This window comes from Salvelinus sp. IW2-2015, linkage group LG20 (assembly GCF_002910315.2).
Source record: "Salvelinus sp. IW2-2015 linkage group LG20, ASM291031v2, whole genome shotgun sequence".
NCBI classification, from domain to species: Eukaryota; Metazoa; Chordata; class Actinopteri; order Salmoniformes; family Salmonidae; genus Salvelinus; species Salvelinus sp. IW2-2015.
This window is the reverse complement of record NC_036860.1, coordinates 57,195,278-57,221,426: the sequence shown is the minus strand read 5'-3', so window position 1 is coordinate 57,221,426 and position 26,149 is coordinate 57,195,278. Positions and strand designations below refer to the sequence as shown.

The 26,149-nt window shown below is 42.1% G+C and overlaps 1 protein-coding gene across 1 annotated transcript in view; it reads right to left on the bottom strand.

Moving 5' to 3' along the window:
* LOC111981850 (zinc finger protein GLIS3-like) overlaps nucleotides 1–25,905 on the bottom strand; it is a 33,041-nt gene extending 7,136 nt beyond the window's left edge. The window contains exons 1-7 of the mRNA XM_024013320.2: nucleotides 25,600–25,905; nucleotides 19,101–19,296; nucleotides 17,760–18,939; nucleotides 11,417–11,578; nucleotides 6,562–6,672; nucleotides 5,893–6,034; nucleotides 4,495–4,627 (exon numbers count right to left, since the gene is read on the bottom strand). Coding sequence (XP_023869088.1) covers nucleotides 4,495–4,627; nucleotides 5,893–6,034; nucleotides 6,562–6,672; nucleotides 11,417–11,578; nucleotides 17,760–18,939; nucleotides 19,101–19,296; nucleotides 25,600–25,699 — 2,024 coding nt within the window. The 5' untranslated portion in view covers nucleotides 25,700–25,905. The remainder of the gene's footprint in view (nucleotides 1–4,494; nucleotides 4,628–5,892; nucleotides 6,035–6,561; nucleotides 6,673–11,416; nucleotides 11,579–17,759; nucleotides 18,940–19,100; nucleotides 19,297–25,599) is intronic.
* Between the last annotated feature and the right edge of the window lie 244 nt (nucleotides 25,906–26,149).

Genomic DNA, 26,149 nt, shown 5'->3' with positions numbered 1-26,149 from the left:
TATCATGATTGCTGTTAACCCTACTCTCTGCCTCAAACCACTGAAAGCTTTATAGTCAAAAGACACACAATATCATGATGCTGTTAACCCTACTCTCTGCCTCAAACCACTGAAAGCTCTTAATCAAAAGACACACAATATCATGATGCCTGTTAACCCTACTCTCTGCCTCAAACCACTGAAAGCTCTTATAGTCAAAAGACACACAATATCATGATGCTGTTAACCCTACTCTCTGCCTCAAACTACTGACAGCTCTTTCAGTCAAAAGACACTGACAAGTAGACGTCTGTTTAAAAGAGGCAGCTACTTCGTAACTGAGGCATAGTAACATAGCACACTTGCCCGACATTAAATAACCAATTAGAACTAAGCACAGATAGAAGTTTCTTATTTAGCAGACGGTATTTGAGAGAAATCTTAATGACCTGTTTTTTTTGTTTTTGTTGCCCAGACTGGAAAAATATATTTCCCCAAACTAAGCATCAGAAAGTAAGAGATAAGAAAATGCTTCAGAAGGCAAAACAATGAGTTGGTTGAATGCTTTTATTGTGTAGCTGTAAACCTTTTTCATTTTTCTTACTGGCACCAGTGTAATTAAAATAATTGAGGTGTTTACAATGCAATTGATTAAGGGAATAACGATGAACAGGCTGAATGAGTGAATAACGAAATCACATAAAGGCAGTGAAGAAAATGTCAACAGGGATTTTACAATCGATTTAACATCTAGAAAGGTAATAACAGCAATTCTCTTCCCACAGCCTCTGAATGGTATTTTTCAGATTTTATGATTCACTTATTGAATTCCTGAGCCACTCAAGTTGGTGCCTATAGCTTCCACTAATGCAGGCCCTTGAGACCAATGACCAACGCTTTCAATGGCTGATTGTGTACCCAGAATCCTGTGGTGAATGCTGCGGCCTACCGCTGCTGCCAGGACAATCAGTGTCAGTGAGAAGCCATGAGCATCTGGCTGCCCAAAATGACAGAAAACCCTCCTTCTCACCGCCTTTGAAGTGCATGGACGAAGTTATGTTTTTTTGTTAGCTGAACAGGCAACAGTGTTGCTGGCCATTCCCAACCTGTAAAACCTCTTATCAACAGCTCTCTTCACAGCTGAGATGCAGCGTGCCACAAAAAGCCTATTGGAGTCTTTCACAATGGGAGAAAATTGTGCTTTATTTTAATCAGATTATTCTAACTATGAGCCTACTGCCATAAATCCATGACAACCGATGTTTAAGTACTTATTTGTTGCAGATGAGAAAAAAATAGAGAAAAGGGGAGAGGCATTTGAATCAGTCATGGCTACAGGGACTGTGCCAATGGGAACTCAAAATGAATAGAAAATAGCCAGTCGCTTGCCCAACAGATGCAACTGGGCCTGCAGGTTCTCTTCACAGAAAGTAGATGTGAACACGTTTAAAAAACCAAACCACATTAACGGGATGGATGAGAAATATAACCATCTATTCACCATTGTCTGACACATTGTCAGAGAGTCAGACATTATGCAACCAGTGATGCCATTAAAACACATATCTGCCCGTCAATGTCTTAGACACACTGAGACAGAAAAAAAGTATCTGCCAGGAGCCATCAATAGAGTATGTTGGAGGGACTGTAGATTTCAACAGGACTAGGTAAGGTCTGTCACTGTATAAAGATATAATTGTCCCCTGCAGAATACCAAGAACGCTGTTAATCGGTAACCCAGTAGGGGAAAGAGCAATGATGTATATACACCCTGGATTGCTGAAGCTATGTATTGGTCAGTGAGAGGCTTTGAAGCCACCGGTCGGACATATTGGCACTCCCCTTGAGGAGCAGTAGAATTAATAGAATTCTACAGTATTTAAATTAAATGTTTCAAAGACTAAATTATACACTACATGACCAAAAGTATGTGAACACCTGCTCGTCGAACATCTCATTCCAAAATCATGGGCATTAATATGGAGTTAGTCCCCCCCCCCCCCCTTGCTGCTATAACGGCCTCCACTCTTCTGGGAAGACTTTTCACTAGATGTTGGAACATTGCTGCGGGGACTTGCTTCCATTCAGCCACAAGAGCATTAGTGAGGTTGGGTACTGATGTTGGACGATTAGGTCTGGATTGCAGTCGGGCGTTCCAATTTATACCAAAGGTGTTTGATGGGGTTGAAGTCAGGGCTCTGTGCAGGCCAGTCAAGTTCTTCGAACACCGACAAACCATTTCTGTATGGGTCTCACTTTGTGCACGGGGGCATTGTCATGCTAAAACAGGAAAGGGCCTTCCCCAAACTGTTGCCACAAAGTTGGAAGCACAGAATCATCTAGAATGTCATTGTATGCTGTAGCATTAAGATTTCCCTTCACTGAAACTAAGGGGCCTAGCCCAAACCATGAAAAACACCCCCAGATCATTATTCCTCCTCCACCAAAGTTTACAGTTTGCACTATGCATTGGGGTAGGTAGCATTCTCCTGGCATCCGCAAAACCCAGATTCGTCCGTCAGACTGCCAGATGGTGAAGCGTGATTCATCACTCCAGAGAACATGTTTCCACTGCTCCAGAGTCCAATGGCGGCAAGCTAAACACCACTCTAGCCGATGCTTGGCATTGGGCATGGTAGTCTTAGGCTTATGTCCGGCTGCTCGGCCATGGAAAGCCATTTCATGAAGCTCCTGACGAACAGTTCTTTGCTGACATTGCTTTCAGAGGCAGTTTGGAACTCGGTAATGAGTGTTGCAATCGAGGACAGATGATTTTTACGCGCTACACATTTCAGCACTAGGCAGTCCTGTTCTGTGAGCTTATGTGGCCTACCACTTCGCGGCTGAGCCGTTGTTGCTCATAGAGGTTTTCACTTCACAATAACAGCACTTACAGTTGTCCGGGGCAGCTCTAGCAAGACAGACATTTTGCGAACTGACTTGTTGGAAAGCTGGCATCCTATGACGGTGCCATGTTGAAAGTCACTGAGCTCTTCAGTAAGGCCATTCTACTGCCATTGTTTGTCTATGGAGATTGCATGACTTTGTGCTCAATTTTACACACCTGTCAGCGACGGGTGTGGCTGAAATAGCCGAATCCACTAATTTAAAAGGGTGTCCACATACCTTTGTATATATAGTACATTTATTTAAGTATTTTGTTGTTGTAGTGAGGACAGTTACAAAACTTTCCAAAAAATGATACTTTAAGGAAAATGTTTTAATATATGATTTTTTATCTTTATGTTTATCTTACATAATATAATTTAAAAGTATGCATGAAGGTGTCTGTAATAGAATACACGTGGCAAAAACAAATGTTGACATTAATAAATGCATTTCTATAGCTTCCAAAATGTTTTTTACACCGGCGATGGTGCCAAGATAGAGCTGCGAGGGCTTCAAAACAGCGCCCCCTGTCAGTCATCTAGTGTATATATTAGAAACTACTTGTTTGATAGTACTGCACTGTTGGAGCCAGAAGCACAAGTATTTCGCTACACGCGCAATAACATCAACTAAACATGTGCATGTGACCAATAACATTTGATTTGATTTAATAAATCCTTGGGAGTGAGACTGAAAGACAGTTCTTAAGGCAATGACTTCAGAACTTTCATTAGCCAGCACTTGTCATAACTGTGAAACACATGACATGTAAGTTCTTCAAACTTTACACAAGACCTGGAAAAATGACTGAATTCTCAGTCTTAAGGAAGGAACATTGAATGCGATTATAAACATCCTTGCATGACTCCTACTCCTATATGTTTATTACAGTGGAGGCTGTTGGGTGGAGAACGGGTCATAATAACGGCTGGAATGGAGTAAATGGAATGGTATCAAAAACATGGTTTTCATGTGTTTGATACCATTCCATTCACTCCGTTCCATCCATTAAACTCCATTCCAGTTATTATTATGAGCCGTCCTCCCCTCAGCATCATCCACTGGTTTATTATAAATTGATTATTGCATTTACGTTGAGAATACTTCATTACAGCGATATAAATATGTGACTAAATATGACTATGATGAATGGTTTAAACAGTATCCACTTTTCTAGTTCAAGACTGTCTCTTACACTTTTTTACATTTAAAACAGAATTACAGTATATTAGGCACATATAGTTTAATATGAAAATGGTCTCACCATCAATGTCTTAGAAAATTATTTCCACATAACCACAACGGCAACACATACTAAGTGACAGAAGTCAGGGAAGTTTAGCCAGGTCCAGGTTGTGACAGCTGCCTATGAATTGTCATAATCTAACCATAGGAAAAACACCATTGTACGAATAATAATTGTTTATCCTAAATGCAAAAGTTCCCTCCCCATATAAATGTAAAACCGGCAACGACAATAAACAAACTCTAGAATTGCCTCACAGCTGAAAAAACGTATGTGGTGAACTCAAATAGATTAGTTAAATAAAGGTTAAATAAAGGTTAAATAAAAAAATAAATAGACTAGAAGACTAATAATAATCTTTCTGCTGTGTGGCTGTATACCTATAACTGTCCTGTTGGGGGCGCAGCAGAGCCAGGTGTGAGCTGTTTGAGGAGGGTTGGCCCTGTGGAACAGCTGGAGGGAAAGGGATGGATAGAGACACACAGTGGCTAGACTGCCCACTGGTCAGCAGATCTATCAAACACAGACAACAAAGGAGAGATATGAATACACCGAACAATCCTACACACAGCATAAGCCTCTAACTCAGACTCAAACTAAGGAGTATAAGAACATACACTTCATGACCAAAAGTATGTGGACACCTGCTCGTCGAACATCTCATTCCAAAATCATGGGCATTAATATGGAGTTGGTTCCCCCTTTGCCGCTGTAACAGCCTCTACTCTTCTGGGAAGGCTTTCCCCTAGATGTTGGAACATTGCTGCGGGGACTTGCTTCCATTCAGCCACAAGAGCATTAGTGAGGTCGGACACTGACGTTGGGTGATTAGGCCTGGCGTTCCAATTCATCCCAAAGGTGTTTGATCGGGTTGAGGTCAGGGCTCTATGCAAGCCAGTCAAGTTCTTCCACACTGATCTCAATAAAACATTTCTGTATGGACCTCACTTTGTGCACGGGGGCATTGTCATGCTGAAACAGGAAAGGGCCTTCCCAAAACTATTGAAAAACAGCCCCTGACCATTATTCCTCCTTCACCAAACGTTACAGTTACATCCGCCAAATCCAGGTTTGTCCGCCGGACTGCCAGATGGTGAAGCGTGATTCATCACTCCAGAGAACGTGTTTCTACTGCTCCAGAGTCCAATGGAGGCGAGCTTTACACCACTCCGTTTGACGCTTGGCATTGTGCATGGTGATCTTAGGCTTGTGTGCCTAAGATTAGGCTGCTTGGCCATGGAAACTAATTTCATGAGGCTCCCGACGAACAGTTCTTCTTTGGAACTCGTAGTGAGTGTTGCAACCGAGGACAGACAATTTATACACGCTACTCGCTTCAGCACTCTATGGTTCTGTTCTGTGAGATTGTGTGGCCTACCACTTTGCAGCTGAGTAGTTGTTGACCTAAACTTTCCACTTCACAAACAGCATTTCCAGTTGACCCGGGGCAGCTCTAGCAGGGCAGAAATTAGACGAACTGACTTGTTGAAAAGGTGGCATCCTATGATGGTGCCACGTTGAACGTCACTGAGCTCTTCAGTAAGGCCATTCTATTGCCAATGTTTGTCTATTGAGATTGCATGGCTGTGTGCTCAATTTTATACAGCTGAGCTGTCAACAACGGGTGTGGCTGAAATAGCCGAATCCAATAATTTAAAGGGGTGTCCACATACTTCTGTATATACAGTGTATGAAACCATGGCTTTCATTCTAGTAAGGTTATATTTGCCAGAACTACTGTACTAAAGGCACTGTCAATGCATGTAAAAAATGCGTACCTGTGTAGAGATCTAGGGAAGGTATTGGTGATTGGCCCAGCTTGCTGTTAATCATGTCCAGAGGAGAGAGGCTGGGTAGCATGGGTTGGATGGTTAGACAGTCCGTTAATGTCTCTTGGCTCATGTCAATTGATGACCTCAGCTTTAGACCAATCACATGGAAACAGATGTACAGAGATCAGCATAAATGCAAGCAGAGAATAAAGTAACTTGCTAATGAAAGAAGCTGTGAATGTGGGAGCGCGCATTTGTAAACTATACTTTAAAAAAAATAGAAACAACTCACCTCCTGTGGCTGGTTGTACAGTATCTATGGTTACATAACCTTAACTCGAAGATAGAGTTAATGAGCATGATTTTTATCAACAGGAACTTTAATAGTCTGAATATTACAACGCAGCAAAGAAAATAAACTAACTAGTGAAGATGTATACAATATTATGTGTCGGCATAGTGTACTGTACGAGTGGATGTGTTTGTGATACAACAGAAGTGTCCCCATTACGTACAGTAAGTGGGGAAACTAAGAGGCAGTGAAAGAGAGAGTGAGAGTGTCTAAAGAGTCTAAAGAGACATTGAGACTGCAGTCACACTTTGACAGCAAAGCGTGATGAAGCTGATTATCAGGTATAACTGTTAAGAGCAGAGTCCAGGCAGCTCCATACTGACCTTTTTCCTAAACTGCCTCTCTTTGGATGAATGGGATTTGATGTGCTTGCGCAGGGAGCTGGGGTCAGTGTAGCGCTTTACACAACCAGGGATCTGACACGCGTACGGCTTCTGCACAAACACACAGACACAAAATGTAAATTATGTCACAAAACCAACAACTTTCGGCTTTCGATGTGTGTTTTCAAATCAAATCAAATGTTATTTGTCACATGCGCCGAATACAACAGGTGTAGACCTTACAGTGAAATGCTGATTTATAAGCCCTTAACCACCAATGCAGTTTTAAGAAAAATAAGTGTTAAGTAAAAAATAGATAAGTAAAATATATAAAATAACAAATAATTAAAGAGCAGCAGTAAAATAACAGTAGCAAGGCTATATAAAGGGGGTACCGGTACAGAGTCAATGTGCGGTGGCACTGGTTAGTCAAGGTAATTGAGGTAATATGTATACTACCGTTCAAAAGTTTTGGGTCACTTGGAAATGTCCTTGTTTTTGAAAGAAAAGCATAGTTTTTGTCCATTAAAATAACATCAAATTGATCAGAATTACAGTGTAGACATTTTTAATGTTGTAAATGACTATTGTAGCTGGAAACAGCTGAATTCTTTATGGAATATCTACATAGGTGTACAGATGCCCATTATCAGCAACCATCACTCCTGTGTTCCAATGGCACTTTGTGTTAGCTAATCCAAGTTTATCAATTTAAAAGGCTAATTGATCATTAGAAAACCCTTTTGCAATTATGTTAGCACAGCTGAAAACTGTTGTTCTGATTAAAGAAGCAATAAAACTGGCCTTCTACAGACTAGTTGAGTATCTGGAGCATCAGCAACTTCCTTCACAGAACAGCGCAAACTGGCTCTAACCAGAATAGAAAGAGGAATGGGAGGCCCCGGTGCACAACTGAGCTGTAGTACACAGCTAGTACGAGATCTTCAGTTTCTTGGCAATCTTTCGCATGGAATAGCCTTAATTTCTTAGAACAAGAATAGACTGACGAGTTTCAGAAGAAAGTTCTGTTGCTGGAAACTTTGAGCCTGTAATCAAACCCACAAATGCTGATGCGCCAGATACTCAACTAGTCTAAAGAAGGTCAGTTTTATTGCTTCTTTAGTTAGCACAACAGTTTTCAGCTGTGCTAACATAATTGCAAAAGGGTTTTCTAATGATCAATTAGTCTTTTAAAATTATATACTTGGATTAGCACAGCACCCCCACAACATGATGCTGCCAACATCGTGCTTCACGGTTGGGATGGTGTTCTTTGGCTTGCAAGCCTCCCCCTTTTTCCTCCAAACATAATGATGGTCATTATGGCCAAACAGTTCTATTTTGTTTCATCAGACCAGAGGACATTTCTCCAAAAAGTACGATCTTTGTCCCCATGTGCAGTTGCAAACCGTAGTCTGGCTTTTTTAGGACGGTTTTGGAGCAGTGGCTTCTTCCTTGCTGAGCGGCCTTTCAGGTTATGTCGATATAGGACTCGTTTAACTGTGGATATAGATACTTTTGTACCTGTTTCCTCCAGCATCTTCACAAGGTCCTTTGCTGTTGTTCTGGGATTGATTTGCACTTTTCGCACCAGAGGAAGTTCATCTCTAGGAGACAGAACGCGTCTCCTTCCTGAGCGGTATGACGGCTGCGTGGTCGCATGGTGTTTATACTTGTGTACTATTGTTTGTACAGATGAACGTGGTACCTTCAGGCATTTGGAAATTGCTCTCAAGGATGAGCCAGACTTGTGGAGGTCTACAATATTTTTTCAGAGGTCTGGCTGATTTCTTTTGATTTTCCCATGATGCCAAGCAAAGAGGCACTGAGTTTGAAGGTAGGCCTTGCAATACATCCACAGGTACACTTCCAATTGAATCAAATCCATTAGCCTGTCAGAAGCTTTTAAAGCCATGACATAATTTTCTGGAAATTTCCAAGCTGTTTAAAGGCACAGTCAACTTAGTGTTTGTAAACTTCTGAACCACTGGAATTGTGATACAGTGAATTATAAGTGAAATAATCTGTCTGTAAACAATTGTTGGAAAAATTACTTGTGTCATGCACAAAGTAGATGTCCTAACCGACTTTCCAAAACGATAGTTTGTTAACAAGAAATTTGTGGAGTGGTTAAAAACGAGTTTTAATGACTCCAACCAAAGTTTATGTAAACTTCAACTGTATATATTTTTATTTAACAAGGCAAGTCAGTTAAGAACAAATTCTTATTTACAATGACGGCCTATCCCAGCCAAACCCAACCAACCTTGGTTCAATTATGTGCAGTCCTATGGGACTCCCAATCACAGCCAGATGTGACTCAGCCTGGATTCAAACCAGGGACTGTAAAGACTCCTCTTGCACTGAGCTGCAGTGCCTTAGACCGCTGCACCACTCGGGAGCCTTGCAGTTGGAGGCCGAACAGTTGCCATACCAGGCAGTGATACAACCAGTCAGGATGCTCTTGATTGTGCAGCTGTAGAACTTTTTAAAGTTCTGAGTACCCATGACAAGTCTTTTCAGTCCCCTGGGGGGAAATAGGCGTTTGTCGTGCCCTCTTCATGACTGTCTTGGTGTGTTTAGACCATGATAGTTTGTTGGTGATGTGGACACCAAGGAACTTGAAGCTCTCAACCTGCTCCACTACAGCCACGTCAATGAGAATGGGGGTGCTCGTTCTTCCTTTTCCTGTAGTCCACAATCATCTCCTTTGTTTTGATCACGTTGAGGGAGTGGTTGTTATCCTGGCACCACACGGCCAGGTCTCTGACCTCCTCCCTATAGGCTGTCTCATCGTTGTCGGTGATCAGGTCTACCACTGTTGTGTCATCGGCAAACTTAATGATGGTGTTGGAGTCGTGCCTGGCCATGTAGTCATGAGTGAACAGGGAGTACAGGAGGGGACTGAGCACGCACCCCTGGGGGCCCCCGTGTTGAGGATCAGAGTGGCGGATGTGTTGTTACCTACCCTTACCACCTGGGAGCAGCCCGTTAGAAATTCCAGGATCCAGTTGCAGAGGGAGGCATTTAGTCCCAGGGTCCTTAGCTTAGTGATGAGCTTTGAGGGCACTATGGTGTTAAACCCTGAGCTGTAGTCAATGAATAGAATTCTCACATAGTTGTCCCTTTTGTCAAGGTGGGAAAGAGCAGTGTGGAGTGCAATAGAGATTGCATCATCTGTGGATCTGTTGGGGCGGTATGCAAATTGGAGTGGGTCTAGGGTTTCTGGGATAATGGTGTTGATGTGAGCCATGACCAGCCTTTCAAAGCACTTCATGGCTACAGATGTGAGTGCTACAGGTCGGTAGTCATTTAGGCAGGTTACCTTAGTGCTCTTGGGCACACGGACTATGGTAGTCTGCTTGAAACATGTTGGTATTACAGACTCAGTCAGGGACAGGTCGAAAATGTCAGTGAAGACACTTGCCAGTTGGTCCGCGCATGCTTCGAGTACACGTCCTGGTAATCCGTCTGGGAATGTTGACCTGTTTAAAGGTCTTACTCACATCGGCTACGGAGAGCGAGATCACACAATGTTTGATGGTTTGTCTGAGGGCATAGCGGGATTTCTTATAAGCTTCCGGGTTAGAGTCCCGATCCCTGAAAGCGGCAGCTCTACCCTTTAGCTCAGTGCGGAAGTTGCCTGTAATCCGTGGCTTCTGGTTGGGGTATGTACGTACGGTCACTGTGAGGACGACATCATCGATGCACTTATTAATGAAGCTTGTGACTGATGTGGTGTACTCCTCAATGCCATCGGAAGAATCCTGGAACATATTCCAGTCTGTGCTAGCAAAACAGTCCTGTAGCTTAGCATCTGCGTCTTCTGACCACTTCTTTATTGACCGAGTCACTGGTGCTTCCTGCTTCAGTTTTATTTGTAAGCAGGAATCAGGAGGATAGAATTATGGTCGGATGTGCCAAATGGAGGGCGAGGGAGAGCTTTGTACGCGTCTCTGTGTGTGGAGTAAAGGTGGTCTGGAGTTTTTTCCCCCTCTGTTTGCACATTTAACATGCTGGTAGAAATGAGGTAAAATGGATTTAAGTCTGGATGAGCGTTTTCCTGTTTGCTTATGGCCGTATATAGCTCATTGAGTGCGGTCTTAGTGCCAGCATCGGTTTGTGGTGGTAAACAGACAGCTACGAAGAATATAGATGAAAACTCTCTTGGTAAATAGTGTGGTCTATAGCTTATCATGAGATCTACCTCAGGTGAGCAAAACCTTGAGACTTCCTTACTATTAGATTTTGTGCACCAGCTGTTGTTTACAAATATACACAGACCGCCACCACTTGTCTTACCGGAGGCGGCTGTTCTATCTTGCCGATGCAGCGTAAACCCTCCAGCTGTATGTTATTCATGCCGTCGTTCAGCCACGACTCTGTGAAACATAAGATATTACAGTTTTTAATGTCCCGTTGGTTGGATATACGTGGTCGTAGTTCATCTATTTTGTTATCCAATGATTGTACGTTGGCTGATAGGACTGATGGTAAAGGCAGATTACCCTCTCGCCGTCGGATCCTTACAAGGCAACCCGACCTACGTCCCCGATATCTCTGTCTCTTTCTCCTGCGAATGACGGGGATGAGGGCCTTGTCGGGTGTCTGAAGTAAATCCTTCACGTCCGACTCATTAAAGAAAAACTCTTCTTCCAGTACGAGGTGAGTAATCGCTGTCCTGATATCTAGAAGCTCTTTTCGGTCATAAGAGAAACATTATGTACAAAGTAAATTGCGAAAAAAACACACACAATAACATAATTGGTTAGGAGACCGTAAAACGGCAGCCATCTCCTCCGGCGCCATTGTCACACCATATGTGTGTCTGTCTGAGTTATGCCACTCAACTCACCGTGTCCAGGTGTGTGCGCTGATGCTTGGCTCTGTCGCTGGAGTTGCTGAAGGCTTTGTGGCAGCCGGGGTGCTGGCATATATAAGGCTTCTCTCCAGTGTGGCTGCGCAGGTGGATCTTCATGTTCTCCAGCCGAGAGAAAGCCTTCTGACAGCCCTCAAACTGCAACCACACACATAGGGCACAGGGACAGGAGTGATAGTGTACAATTAGTATACCTATCATGAACCTATACTGTACATCTTGGGCCACAAATCAATGGTCCAGGCTATCTGGGATACTTGGGACGTCCCAACTCTGACAATACCTCATTGAAATGTACATTTAAAATGGTTAGGGTTAGGTTATGGTTAGGGTAGGGGTTAAGGTTAGGGTACGGACAACCCAAGGATTCCAGATAGCACTAACCACAAAACAATATCCGGGAAAAAATAACACTGACAAACACTATATAAGAGGTGAGGTTGTCAATGTAACCAGCAGGGTTCAGTATCTGTGTGTAAACAGACCTCAATGTCTGTAAAAACGATCTTGTCTCTAGGGTCTCGTAGGAGCTACATGACAGAGTAACTCATTGTAGAAAAATGCTACCACTAACTGGTAGAAGGGCTAAGGTAGAGAGGTTTGTTCCTTGCCAAAATAACTTGCTCCCTGCCCAGGTCTACTGCACTCGCTGTCACAAGCTATGAGATTCAGGAGTAGTGGATGGAGGTTAATTAAAGTCAGCAGAACTGAACAGCTCTCCTTTGTGCAGTACTACCCACCTCATTGCAATGACTTCACCCTCAAAACATGTGAATCATCACAGTTTCTTACTGTAAGCCAAGCCTAGCACTTTGCTCTCTGCGGTCATGGTGTTTGGAATGTTCTTACTTCAGCATCAGAGTAAAGTCATGGGACCGTGACCCATTTTATTATTGTTCCTCCAGGACTGGATTCCTTGCATAGCTATACCTCTCCCTCAGTCTAAACTGACTAAATACAGTTCCTTTAATATTTGACTCATCGCATTCGTATGGGACATATTTCCCATTCCTTTAATTAATGTAATAACATAGCACTAACTTCAAACTCTATTTCTCTTCTGAACTCTATCTGAATCAACATTGCTGGTATCTTCTTGCAGGACAGTATCTTGATGAAATTCACATATCTAATGTACAGTACAGGCAAAACACATACCTATTCCAGAGACACAACACTCGCAAATGTTCTCTCTCGAAGTTGGAAAACAGCAGGCACGAACATACACCCTGCAGAGCAAAACCACAACCACCAGCTGAGTACTGTCATTATGCCAAAACTCAATTCCAGTAAAGCCATTATGACTCCTTCTGATGGGAACCATATGTTCTTAATGTCAAAGGAATGGAGTAAAGGATATATTTTATAAGCCTTAAGTAACTCAAGAGGAATCGAGGGATGCGGATATGCCTGAAAATTCTATTAGTGCTCAACCGTCTATTAGGGATAGAAAATTGAATCTGCATGACTGTATCATAGTAAATGTGTGAATTTGGGGGTATTTTCAAAAGCATTTTAATGCTTACAGATGGAGTCTCCCATGCAACGATGACGATCTCTCTCCTTGTGGGTGTTTACCATGCCCTGCATGTCTGGGGACATGACCTAACAGCCGTTGTGTATTACTGAAAGTGGAGAAAGCCACCAGTCTTAGTCTTACACAAGTCTTCTTCACACACAGCAGGATATTCTGTCCAAATGTTGTCTAATACAGTGGCATCCTAGGAAAGTACCCCATGACCAGACACTCAAAACAACAGTGTAGAAAAAGGGATCAGCATCGGACCATTCAGACCGGCTAGCATAAGAAAAACACAGGCCACGGAGAATGAGCAGGATAAATAGTCATTCAACCTGGGGATGGGAAAAGAACTAAGAACTAGCATCACATCTCAACTCTCTCTCTTCTCCTCACTTACTTCTTCTCGCTGTTCTCTCTCACATCTCACATCTTCACATGGCGTTTTTCTTACTCTTATCTACAGCTCAACTCCCATTCTTATCCACTTCAGACTGTCATGTCTCACTTCACTCTCACATATCCTCTCCTCATTCTCAGTCAAATGATCCTCTTGTCTGCTATCATCTTCTTTAAATGTAAAAGGTTAATGCATGATATTTTTAGGTCTTAAAAGTAACTGTCCAGTGAAAATCTCACTTTTAAAAGTTAATAATCTGTTAACTCATAACCAAATAATGTTGACTCATCCTACACTCGTATTTGTGGCCAAAGCATGAATTGGAGAAAAAACACTCAAAAAACCCAACCTCAAATGTGTATCTCAAACAGACCATTTAAAAAATCCTTTCTATTTCCACATAGAACACAATGTCATGATGGCTCATTGGCTGAGATGGCCAATCAGTGGTCTACCCATGTAAATATTTTTACTGAATGGTCTACACCCACACCATTCTGTTGTTGGGATACACCCACACCATTCAAACACAGAAAATCTTATTTTTTTACACTCAATTGCAATTTTTGGGAAGAAAAACTATTTCACTCACATTGTAATTAATTTTAGGTCATATTTCATAGAACTCCGGAAACACTTCACAGTTACTTTAAAACAAGAGCTAAAAACAGTTACAGAAACTTGAGAAGAAGCTGTGTTGTTAAAATACTTTGAAGTCTGAAACGTTTTTTTGGTGCCAGGTTATTTCCCTCCTTGCGGTTGTAGAGATGCCGCTAAAAATCTTGGCAAACCAGAAATCTCACCAGGCCTGCATTCTGTGGTGATGTGGGCAGGACTAGAATTTCAAGCTGTCCATTGTAAGGAACTAAGTGAATTAACACGGAACTACTGGGGTTTCAGTCTGAATGTCTTCTTTCAACTTAACAACTAATATGCTTAAATGCACACTGTGATTACACAAGTGAACCTATTACTCATTTGAACCTGGTGCAGAATAGAACACCCAACACTAAGAAAATGTACAATCAGATTTTTTACAGTATGAAAGGGAAATGGCATATGAATGAAGGCCTTTTTTTGGTAAACCGTAAGTGACATACTTTGAGGCCCAATCAATCAAAACGGGTAACTCCAGGGTAAGTCAAGTTATACAGCAGTCAACATATCGAGAGCTTGGAATGATAACCCACTGGGAACACACTAGTTGAATCAATATTGTTTCCACATAATTTCGATGAAATTACATTAAACCAACGTGGAATAGACGTTGAATTGATATCTGTGCCCAGTTGGAAGGGTTAATCTGCATTTTTGCCAAAACTGAGTTATTGACACAGACTTGTTCCTTACAATGTTCTCTACCTATATAATATTCTAAATACCCCAATTCATGTTGTTAAGTTAAAAATAATACAAGAATTGGGGTAGATTTATAGGACTACTGTTCAACCCCTATTGTACACTTTTCTCACTTTCCAATATTTCAGGGACTGAACAATTGAATATGGAAACTTTCAGGATAAATCAAACCACTGTATTTTTGATTCACCAATATTATATTTGGTGCGTAAAGGCTCTCTAAACCTGTTTTTTAATCATTTATGAATACATTTCTAAACCTAAATAATATACCAGATCAAAGTTGGTTTAAATCTACCAAATGGTACTGAAAAGATGAATATCTGTATTTTTAGATGGCTATCTTTCAGTGAGTCTGTTGAGAAAATTCTAATCAAAGGTAAACCAAATTTAAAGGGGTGGCTTTAGATAAATATACTGAAAACCCTATTGAATGAAAACTCCACAAGAAAATCTATTGGCCAGCAAGTGGGAGGGTTTTCAGCGGTTGAATTACCATACCTGCAAAGCCCGTTACGCACCTACATAAGGTAAGTCTGAATACCAACTACAGAGAAGTGCGTAAGAAAGACCTGCTTATTCATTCCTGATTCAGAGACTCCTCCAACTTGGATTTCAGGAAAACCAGGGAATTTATTGAAAGTTCCCGGAATTTTGCAACCCTATTCCTGTCAATCATTCCTCACAATAAGCCAGAGCGTAAATCTTGAACAATTGCCTGCAATGGCATATAAGACCTGGTTCTCTCTCTCTGTGAGAGGCTCTGTTGTCTAAGTCTGGATCCTGTCAGGATCCTGACTTTGATTGCTTAGACTGTTTTTGTTCAGTAAGTCTGGGTTTTCTGATTGTTTCTGTCAATAATGGACTGACCATGTTCAACTTCTTTTCAGTAGGACTTTTTTATCTTATGCTGCTGAGTCATACCTGGGATGATGGGATGGTGTACAATGGATACAGATGTATGATCTTAATTTGAGCCAGTTTGCTACAGTAGGACAATAATCCTGAAGCAACAGGAAATGTGAATTATTATGTGGATTATAGTTAATGGACATTTTTGTAGGGGTTGATACATTTTTCGTAAGCTTTTTTAAACCTCAAATACATTGAAAGTTCACCAGCAACAGGGTGATAAATGTAAGATTCTACCCGTAATAACACACAGTTATAGAAACAGTATTCCACTTTTCATGTAGTCTAATTTTGGCTAGCCTAACCACTGATCAAGCAACATTATGGACTAAATGTTCAAATCCTGTTGCTGCAGGATTATTTTGTTGCGACAATACGGGTCAAATGAAGATCCTACATCTGTACGTACAAAATGGCACTCTATTCACTAAATAGGGAATAAGGCGCCATTTCTGACACACCCAATGTCTATTCTGTTTTTGGGTAGGGGGTCAGATTACACGGTACACAGACCCATCCGACTACAGCTGCAGCCTCCATAGCAACGGGACTGGTTAGCACTAATATGTGAGTGTTTTGGAGCGAAAGGTCGACCACAGGTATGCATCCAGTTAATAATTGACTAACCAAGAAGCGGCGAAACAAGACAAGGAATGAGAATGATTGGTCTATTCCTTATCTGAACCTCAAGTATGTTCCCAGTGGGATTGAGAGTGTGGGGTATCTCTACAATCGTTCAGACTGTGATCTTGAGTATGAGTGTGATGTTCTCTCCTTGGAAACCTAGTTAACTCTACTCATCCAGCTCGATGATCCTAAAACAGAGCCCAAGCTCATTACTGCAACTAATGTGCATAGATGTTTTGCCGGTATGGCTCCTGAAGTATACCTTGAACTGCATTCACAACACAGTAGAACTAGGACGATTAACTGAAAATTAACGACACAGACGAAACCAATCACTTATCGCAGGCATTTTGCTGATATCGTTCAATGCAATAAGTAGCCTGTACTAGAGAAATGTAAATACGTTTGAAATAAGTTTGCTAATATGGGTGATTGTACTAGGAGAATTGATGGCAACAACCATAAAACTAGTCGTAGTAGTTTAAAGGATAATACATTTTATGTTGTAAATGTATTGTTATATCATTATCGCATCAAGTCAGGTAATTTAGGGCAAAATATGGATTTTAGTCCATATCACCCACCTCTAATATACAGTGCAGTACAACTCATCTGTCAACAGACAGAAAACAAACATCAAAAGAGACTAGTGAAGAGAACCAAAACGTGGCCTTCTTTAGCAGCACATCTAAGAGAACCACCAGCAGCAGCACTAGGCCTGGGATCACCTATCTCGGGGGATCCAGCCAATCCTCTCATCAGAACCAGGTCCAAGGATACATGGCTTTCAGATTAACTCCATTCAACTGTCTCTCTGCTTGGCCATATAACCAGACCGATCAGAACCGGGCCAGGGGGCATCAGCTTCACAGAACCCCAGCCAAGTCTGTACCTGACTTGGCACTAATAAGTCTTATTGGCTACTGACAGGCTTGGTAGAGCAAGAAGGGAGAGAGAGGGGGGGGGGGGGGGGGGGGGTGGGCGGCAGACGGGGAGAGAGAGAGAGCAGGAGGCTTACTGACTGGTGCCCTGCCAGATCTTAAGCACTGCACTGTCTTTGTGCTGATTTAATAACTACATAATTGAGTTAACTCTCATGTCAATTTTCACAGAGCTGGCTAATTAGCCCATGGCAACAGTTAAAAGGAGAAAGACCATATTTCTGACCCCAACCTTTAGCCTTCAAACATACATCAGAGCACACAAAGGCATTAAAGAGGTACAACATGCGTACTTCAAGATGTCTATTTCCCTGGCTGGTTGACTCACAGTAGACAGGAGAGACAGTCGGGAAGGGAACTGCTGCACTCACTAACCTCCTGTAACACACTTATGGAAAAAAGGATGTTAACCATTGTGCATAAGGGGGATGGTATGTAAAGCTGAGGTGAAATTGGGTTCAGGTAAAGCCAATGGATTCTGAAGTGGATGACTAAACAGATACACACTTGCATGTTAAAGACAGTTTTGAGGTCTTCACCAGAGATTGATTTGCTATGTACCGTGCACTTGTTGGGTTTCTCTCCAGAGTGGACTCTCATGTGGATGAGGAGTTTGTAGCGGGCATTGAACGGCTTGAACCTGCGTGGACACACCGCCCAGAAGCAGGTGAAGTCTTCGCCCTTCCGCTGGTCCACATGGCGCTTCTCTATGTGCCTAACCAGCTCCTTCTTTTGGTCATACACAGCACTGCAGTCCACCCAGCGGCAGCAGTGCCCCCCACTGTAGTCCTCCAGCTCCCCCTCCTCTTCCTCCTGCATGGGGAAGAGGGACAGGGGATGGGGCACGAGGCTGGTCCCATGCCCAGGGGGAGCTGGGGGGGGCTGAGAGACAGGGCCCTGGGACTGGGCCTGACCCTGGATGTGGCTAGGAGGTCTTTGGAGTTGGCGGTGCTGGTAGTGAGAGTGGTAAGGAGGTGGGGGGCCCTGCGGAGGACTATCTGATCTGATGATGGTGGCCAACTCTAGCTGAAAGTGTAGAGATGGCACCAGGTCATTAGTGTTACTGGCAGCCCTCTGTGGTGTCCCTCCCTCCTCTGGGAGACACTGCTGCTCCACCACCATGTTAGCCATCTGGCTCTCCAGCGCCCCGCCCTGCTCCAGCCTCTGCATGCGGCCACACTCCAATCCAGGTTTGGGGTCACTCAGTGGGGTCAGAGCGAGCGTGGAGCCTGGTAGGCTGAGGAGGCCTGAAGTCTGAGGATAGGGGATACAGCTCCCTCTCACCCCCAGGAAGTGGCCATAGACCTCAGGCTGGAGGGGTGAAAGGGTGTGGTGGGAGGTCGGAGAGCTCCGGGAGCCATTGATGTAAGCCACCAGCGAGGTGGGCGAGGTACGGATGATGGAGTTGAAGTCAAGGCCATGGCTGTCTGACAGAGGTGAGATGGAGAGGGCCTTCTTTTTGGAGTGGGCTGAGTACTGCCGGGGGCTGTTGGCATCTCCCCCAAACAGGTAGGAGGGCAGGGAGGCAGAGTTGGAGATGCTGGTGCCCCCGGACATGGCAGTGCCAGGGGGCAGGCTGAGCAGCTCACCCCCCTTGCTGGCCTGGGTGGAACCCTGTTGTGGGCAGAGTGGAGGAAGGACCCGGTAGCCATAGGGCCACTCCTGTCTGCCACTCAGAACTGACTGGGTCTCTGCTAGGCTCAGGGTGGTGGATGCCAGGGACTCTCTGGAGAGCAAGGACCTGAAGAAAGGATAGAAGTACAAGGGAAATCTCACAAATGAGTAACAAAACTGTTTAATATAGTACTGTATGTTGACTTTGTTTAGAGTACAGAAATCAGTGTAATGACAAGAGTTTGGCGGTATACTCCCTCACCTAGAGTGGTGCAGAGGTTGACTCACCTGGCATCTGTGTAAGGTACCACCAGGCCTTGTGGGGGTTGGTGGTGTGGTACCAGAGGCCCAGAGGTGTAGGCCTGACTCGTGACAGGAGACACTGGACACAGGCTCTGGACCACCATGGGACTACAGGTGACCCAGAGGTTAGCACCAGCCTGCTGGCCCAACACTTGCATACTTGGTCCTGAGACAAAGTAACCTGGTAGAGACAAGTTCACCATTAGAGGGTTGAGGGTTCACCACCAAGGTCATATTATACAGGGACATAGGAAATTAGACCATATACTTTACAAATCATAACAGTGAAAAAAAAGATTACATTTTATGGGTTGGAAAAACGCTTTCAGTGTAAACTTTAACGACTAAAACCAGATGTAAAGTATTTTTTATAATCTTTGAGAATTAACAATCACCAAAATAAACGCTAGACAGTCAGCGGGAATTGAAAATTAAAAAAACAATGAATTTAGCAGTATTGATTTTGTTATTATGTTTGAGGAAACGAACACAGAATTATTATCCACGGCAAAATGCATAGAATTGCAAAATTTTCTCGAAGCTCCATGGCAAAATGTCTAGAATTGCAGGAAATTAGCTTCAAAACTTTTTATTTTTTTATTTATCTCAGCTCCATGTTGAAATGTATAGAATTGCAGGAAGTTTCCTATAAAATTCAGCCGTGCCGGCCACGCCCATTGCCACGCTGTCAACGGTGGCTGTAGCTGGTGCATGGAAGTCAGGCGCAGGAGAGCAGAGATGAATGGACAAAGCACTTTACTTAGGCAACCATAATACAGAACGCAACGCGTCACAACACAAAATGCCCAAGGAAACAAGATGAGGCAGCAAAAGTACAAAACCCAAGTACAAAGTACCGGCTGCCACAAAGCACGGGTAATAAAACAAAACCTGGCGCAAACCAGCCGGAAGCGTGCCAACCTTGACAATAAACAATACCCCACACAGACAGGAGGAAACAGAGGGTTAAATACACATGTAATTAGTAGGAGATGTAAACAAGGTGTGCAGGAAGACAAGACAAAACAAATGGAAAATGAAAGGTGGATCGGCGATGGCTAGAAGACCGGCGACGTCGACCGCCGCCCGAACAAGGAGAGGATCCGGAAGTCATGAAACACGCCTCCTACAACGCTCACCACCTAAGCCCCCTTTTTATCCAGAAAAAACTCTGTATTACAAAAATCATATTGAATCAGAAGCCTATATCTGAGCACTCCAGCCTCAACATTGCAGTGTTGTTGCTTGTGCTAAAGTCTTTCAATCAACATTGTTTAACACAGCTTGAAACAAGATTAAAAATAACCACTTTTGTAAGTTAATTAATGATAGAATTAAGCTTTTCTAAGTAAATTATAGACAAGACAATATAATATATTGTCTATATAATAGAAAGAAGGTTGTGGAGAACTCTCACTGTGTGTATTTGTAGTGAGCGCTTCAACTACTGCAGTCTTCTACAATGTGGTTGTGGCATTGTCATTTGCATCCAACCATTGTCATCATACTGTATCTTAGGTCTCTCTTTATGTGGGGTTGTGTTGTCTCTCTTGTCGTGATGTGTGTTTTGTCCTATATGTATAATTAAAAAATATATTTTTAATTCAAGCCCCTGTGTAACGTTCGTCTTTAGGAGAAAGAGAGGAGGACCAAAATGCAGCGTGATGATTATCCATTTTAATGAACACGAATAATCTAACAAAAACAACAAAACACGAGAACGAAACGAAACAGTCCTGAACGGTGAAAAATACAAAAACACAGGAACAGGAACAATCACCCACAACCCACAATGACAAAACAGGCTACCTAAATATGGCTCCCAATCAGAGACAATGAAAAACATTGTTCTCTGATTGAGAACCATATCAGAACAAACACATAGAAACAGACAAACTAGACATACAACATAGAATGCCCACTCCTATCACACCCTGACCAAACAAAACATAGAAACATACAACGCAAACTATGGCCAGGGCGTGACACCCTGTCCCCGCAGGAGGCCTTTTGCCTTTTCGTAGGTCGTCATTGTAAATAAGAATTTGTTCTTAACTGACTTGCCTAGTTAAATAAAGGTTCAATAAAATAGATAAAATGTATCTGACATACATTTCTAGTTTTTACCGGCAGTATCTGACTTTGATTGAGATGCAATGAATCCATGGTTCAGGGTCTGTTCATCTCCATCACAGTTCACTTCACCATATTAACACAGCAACCTGTGTTTGCACACCAGGGACCCGTGAGACAGACATCTTCAACAGAAATCAAACACAAACCTAATGGTTTTTGTCGTGTTCAGTAGACCCTTACGGAAAAACCACATGAATTTCACGTGATCACATGGAAATTGTTCCAGAAACATGTTTTCCTGTGATCACATGTGCTCTTATGTGAAGTTAATGTGATCAAGATTTGAACATGTAATGCAACGTGATAACATGAAACTACACAATAAAATGTGAACACACGTGAATTATTCCAAAAACACATGTTTAATCATGTGGTTTTTCTGTAAGGGGAAGCTTATGAATCCTGAAATTCCCCCTAACAAACCTGAACAGAAACACTTTCTGCTCTGTTCATTACAGATGAGATTTATTTTCTTCCTCTTTTTCCTCCTTGGGTCATTTGGGGACAAGCTTTCTGCTTAGTTAATTATCAATAAACAGGCCAGGGAAAAAGGAGGTCTGGGGTGGAGTGGAGGTTAGGGTGGGCGGACGAGGTAAAGTGAAGTATGAAGAAGTCAATGTACAGTAAATCAGTGCTACTTTGAAGAGAGGCGAGAAGAGAGGGGCTGATTGAACAACTCTGCTTACAACATATCACTGTGAGCCTGTCTTCTGTTCTAGGACATGTGCACACTGCGATCTTTCAGTTGAGAGGAAGAAGAGTTCCTCAACACAGGTCCTGTCAGAGCATATCCAAAATATCTAAGTTTTAAATAATAGTTTATGGTAGGAAACCAGAAGTGGTTACTTCAATAGGACACTTCAAACTTATTTGGAGTGACATCCTCATTTACAAGTGTATCAGCATTTAACATGCTGAGTGATGACCACTGCTCTAAGGTCATTAAGGTCACACTATATCCTACTAATGGGACAAAATCTGAGGCTGCTCAAGTCCATAACAGTTATCTTACATAGAAGATCAGGACATCATCATTGGCTGTTTACCCATGTGTCAATGTATTACTCTGTATTTAACGTTGTTTATTACAAGGCTTGCAAGAAATTACCTTTGCCACCACTGTCAGAGCAGTCAGACGCCAAGCGCCCCGACATATGTAAGACATTGGTGGCTGCAAGGCTGGTGGGTGGGAGTTGAAGGGTGGGAACTTTTTGCCCCGACATATGTAAGACACCTAAAATATTTGGCTGTTTCCCATTGGTCAACACCTGCTTGCGGAGGCTCAGGGCAGGAAGCAGGACAGAACTCCCAACGTTTGTCCTGGAGCTGAGGGGTACTGGACAGGGGCAGAACGGCATATTTTTACCTTGTCAGCTTGGGGATTTGATCTTGCAACCTTTCAGTCACTAGTCCAACACTCTAACCACTAGGCTACCTGCCGCCCCAGGTAGCCTAGTGTTGCCATATGCGACTCGTTTCAGGAAAATAGGCATATATCGCGCATCACTACTTCATAGGAGAGGCATTTGAACGTAAACTTAAAAAAAAAATCTAAGTGTGTTTTTTGTCAGAAATGCTTTCTGGAACATGTGAACTTTCATGTGCCTTAATAACAAACTTGTATGCCATCTGTAAATATGAATAACATTGTTAAATTACGAGCCTAGTTTGTTTAGCCACGAAAAAAGAGAGGAACCTTCCCGCTAGCCATGATCGGCTGAGACAATTGAATGGGCTGGACTTGCCGAGAGATGAGTTTGGATTGGTCTGCCATGTAGCTCGCTTCTGTCTATAACAAAGGGCTGCTCAATATGTGTAGGTAATAACTGCGAACGTGTTGTTCTCCACTTTCTGGAGGACTGAGTTTTGAAATCAGTGGAATGCCTGGTGGAAGCAGAGGATGATACGTAAGGAGATGGAGAAAATTCTGGCGTTTGATTGCAAATATGTGCAGGGAGTCGAAAAGAGAACAAACAGAAGGCTGTTGTGTCTCCGGATTACATCTTAAAACTAAGGGCAACCATGGCATCCGTGACAAAGGGAGAAGTGTCCATCCATGTAAGATAGTCTAGCTAGCTACATTTTCAGATATTATAAGTTTCTGATTTAGTCAGAAAGTCATTTTCAGTTCAAGTTAAAACGTACTGTTAGCTAGCTAGCTAACGTTAGCTGGCTGGCTCGCTAGCTAATCTTACATGTATGATCTGTATAGTAATATTATTCATATTGTCACGTTCCTGACCTGTTTTCCGTTGTTTTTTTATTTGTTTAGTATGGTCAGGGCGTGAGTTGGGGTGGGCAGTCTATGTTATTTGTTTCTTGTTTAGGTTCATGGTTAATTAGCCTTATATGGTTCTCAATCAGGGGCAGGTGTTTGACGTTTCCTCTGATTGAGAACCATATTAAGGTAGGCTGTTCTCACTGTTTGTTTGTGGGTGATTGTCTTCCGTGTCTGTGTATGTACCACACGGGACTGTTTTGTTTGTTTAGTCTGTTCGTGCGTTCTTCGTGTTATGTAAGTTCTCATGTCCAGGTCGGTCTACGTCGTTTTTTGTTATTTTGTAATTTATCAAGTGTGCTTCGTGTTCGTCTTGTTTAAATAAATTCATCATGTATTCCACACAAGCTGCGTTTTGGTCTGTTCCATGCTCCTCCTCAGACGAGGAGGAGAACGAACGTTACACATATCTCAGATCCATTTGCATTGCTAATTATTGCCTAATGTTAGCTAGCTAGCTAATATTGAACCTGTTTGGTTAGCTACCCGCAGATTCATGCAGGGTAATAATGCTATGAGTTGGGATTATGGTTAATTGTTTAGCTAGCTAGCTACATGTCTAAACAAAAGACTCCACTATGCAAGTAACCATTTCATTACACCTTTTGTATCCTGTGCATGTGACAAATAACTTAGATTTTATTTGATATAGTATGTGTTTACCAGAGACGGTAATGTGAAGAATATGACCTGCACCAAAATCTAATTAGGATATAACGTCAACGAGACAGTGTCCAAGTTCTAAAATTCTCTGGTAGAATGCTCTGCTTTTATTTCGTCACACTCACAACGGTAAGCTATTTTCTGTAATTGGCTCGCTATTAACTTGTAAATAATGATCTTGTTGTGAGTTTATTTCCTGTAATAATGAAGACAAATGAGCTAAAGTGAAGACGTTGTCAGCTATATGATATGGCCATTATTTGAACAAGCTAGCTGGCTAACAAGCTAGAAATGAACCAAAACATTGTTTAGAAAGCTGCTTTTAGTTGCCTGGTTTGCTAGATTAACATATACTAAATATATATTTTAAATTAGTGGGTTTATTGGTGCTGAAATACACTAGCTATGCTATTTTGGACCACCAGTCTGTAGTTTTTGTGTTTATACTTTTTCATAACGATAACAACACGTTTGATGTCGGACGACAATGGAATGTTCATGATGACACTGCATCAACTGTCGATAGACGTAGTATTAACCAGCCTTTAGTCTTTAAATCTTTGGTTGTTTAGTACATGGCCTCATGTGAATCCTTAAAGAGATGGGTGGGGCTAAGGCTTAAGAGGGTGTGAATCATGCTGAATGGGTGTAGACAAGAAAGAGCTCTCCAGTAGGTTTACCAAAACAATCCAGGTCCATTTTCTCAAAAGTGAGGTTACAAGTTTATCAACTTTCAAAGCAGAATTACTTTCCCCATTGTTCCTTAACTGTAGTGTTTGATATACCATTTTCTAACTGAGTCTCTACTTTTATCTAATGTAAAAAACACAATTTCAAATGTTGCTACATAAGACTGAATCAAGCCAGTCTAGTCTGTCACATATAGTCTACTCTATTCTCGCACCTACAAAATCAAAATATTGCATCCATTTTCAAGCATGTCTACAATGTAATACAATTATATAAATTCTAAGTTCACATATGGTGATTAGTACCAAACTGTTTATGAACAAGGATAATAATACAGGATGTTGCAAGATAAGTGTATTCAAGAGGTGATATAGGCCTAATGAATTCACTAATGCACTTTCTGTCCAACACACATGATAGGCTATGGTCAATAAAATCGTACATGTTATTTAATTAAAAACAACTTTATACAAAACCAATTGCAGTTTCAAATTACTGTTGGCTAACGTTACTTCGTTACAGAAGATGTGTAATTTGCAAAGTGTGTAATTTGGTAGATTAGCATTTATTAGCAGAGTCATTTCTAAGAAAAATTATTTTATACGTTTGTAGTATTAATACCTTACGCAGATTTAACGTTTACAGTAAAGTCAACTAAAGTAAATGACAATGCGAAACAATTGAATAGGGAATACAGCCACTGACATTTTTACTCACCTGAAAAGTATTCACTTAAACTATCGTCTGTGAATTCGCGCGCAGTAGATTGACAAGATGAAAACTGGAAACGGCAAGGTGACGATGACTTCGATAACATTTACATTTACATTTAAGTCATTTAGCAGACGCTCTTATCCAGAGCGAAAATAATGTATCTAGGTTATACAATAATTTCTAGATATCACCACACTGTTGTTTAGATATATTATACCCCTCTATGTTCTCTGAGAGTTTGAGAAATTGTGAGGAAGTTAGTGGCACGCGCTCTCCTCTTGTTTGTAGTCTACGTAGGCTATTCGTTTTAGTCATCATCTCCAGCAGGGACGTGTATCGGTTACCGTTTTGCCCTTGTGTGTGAGAGATATGATTCCATATTCAAGAGGACGTTCTGTAACTCTGCTATATGCAAATCGAAAAGCCGTTGGTAGTATTTTACAACTGGGCAAATTATTGACATTGTGGACAATTTGGTGAATATTAGGCCACATCATATGATTGATTGATGTGGCCTAGCCTACATTTCATATTCTTGGGAGTTCATTCACAG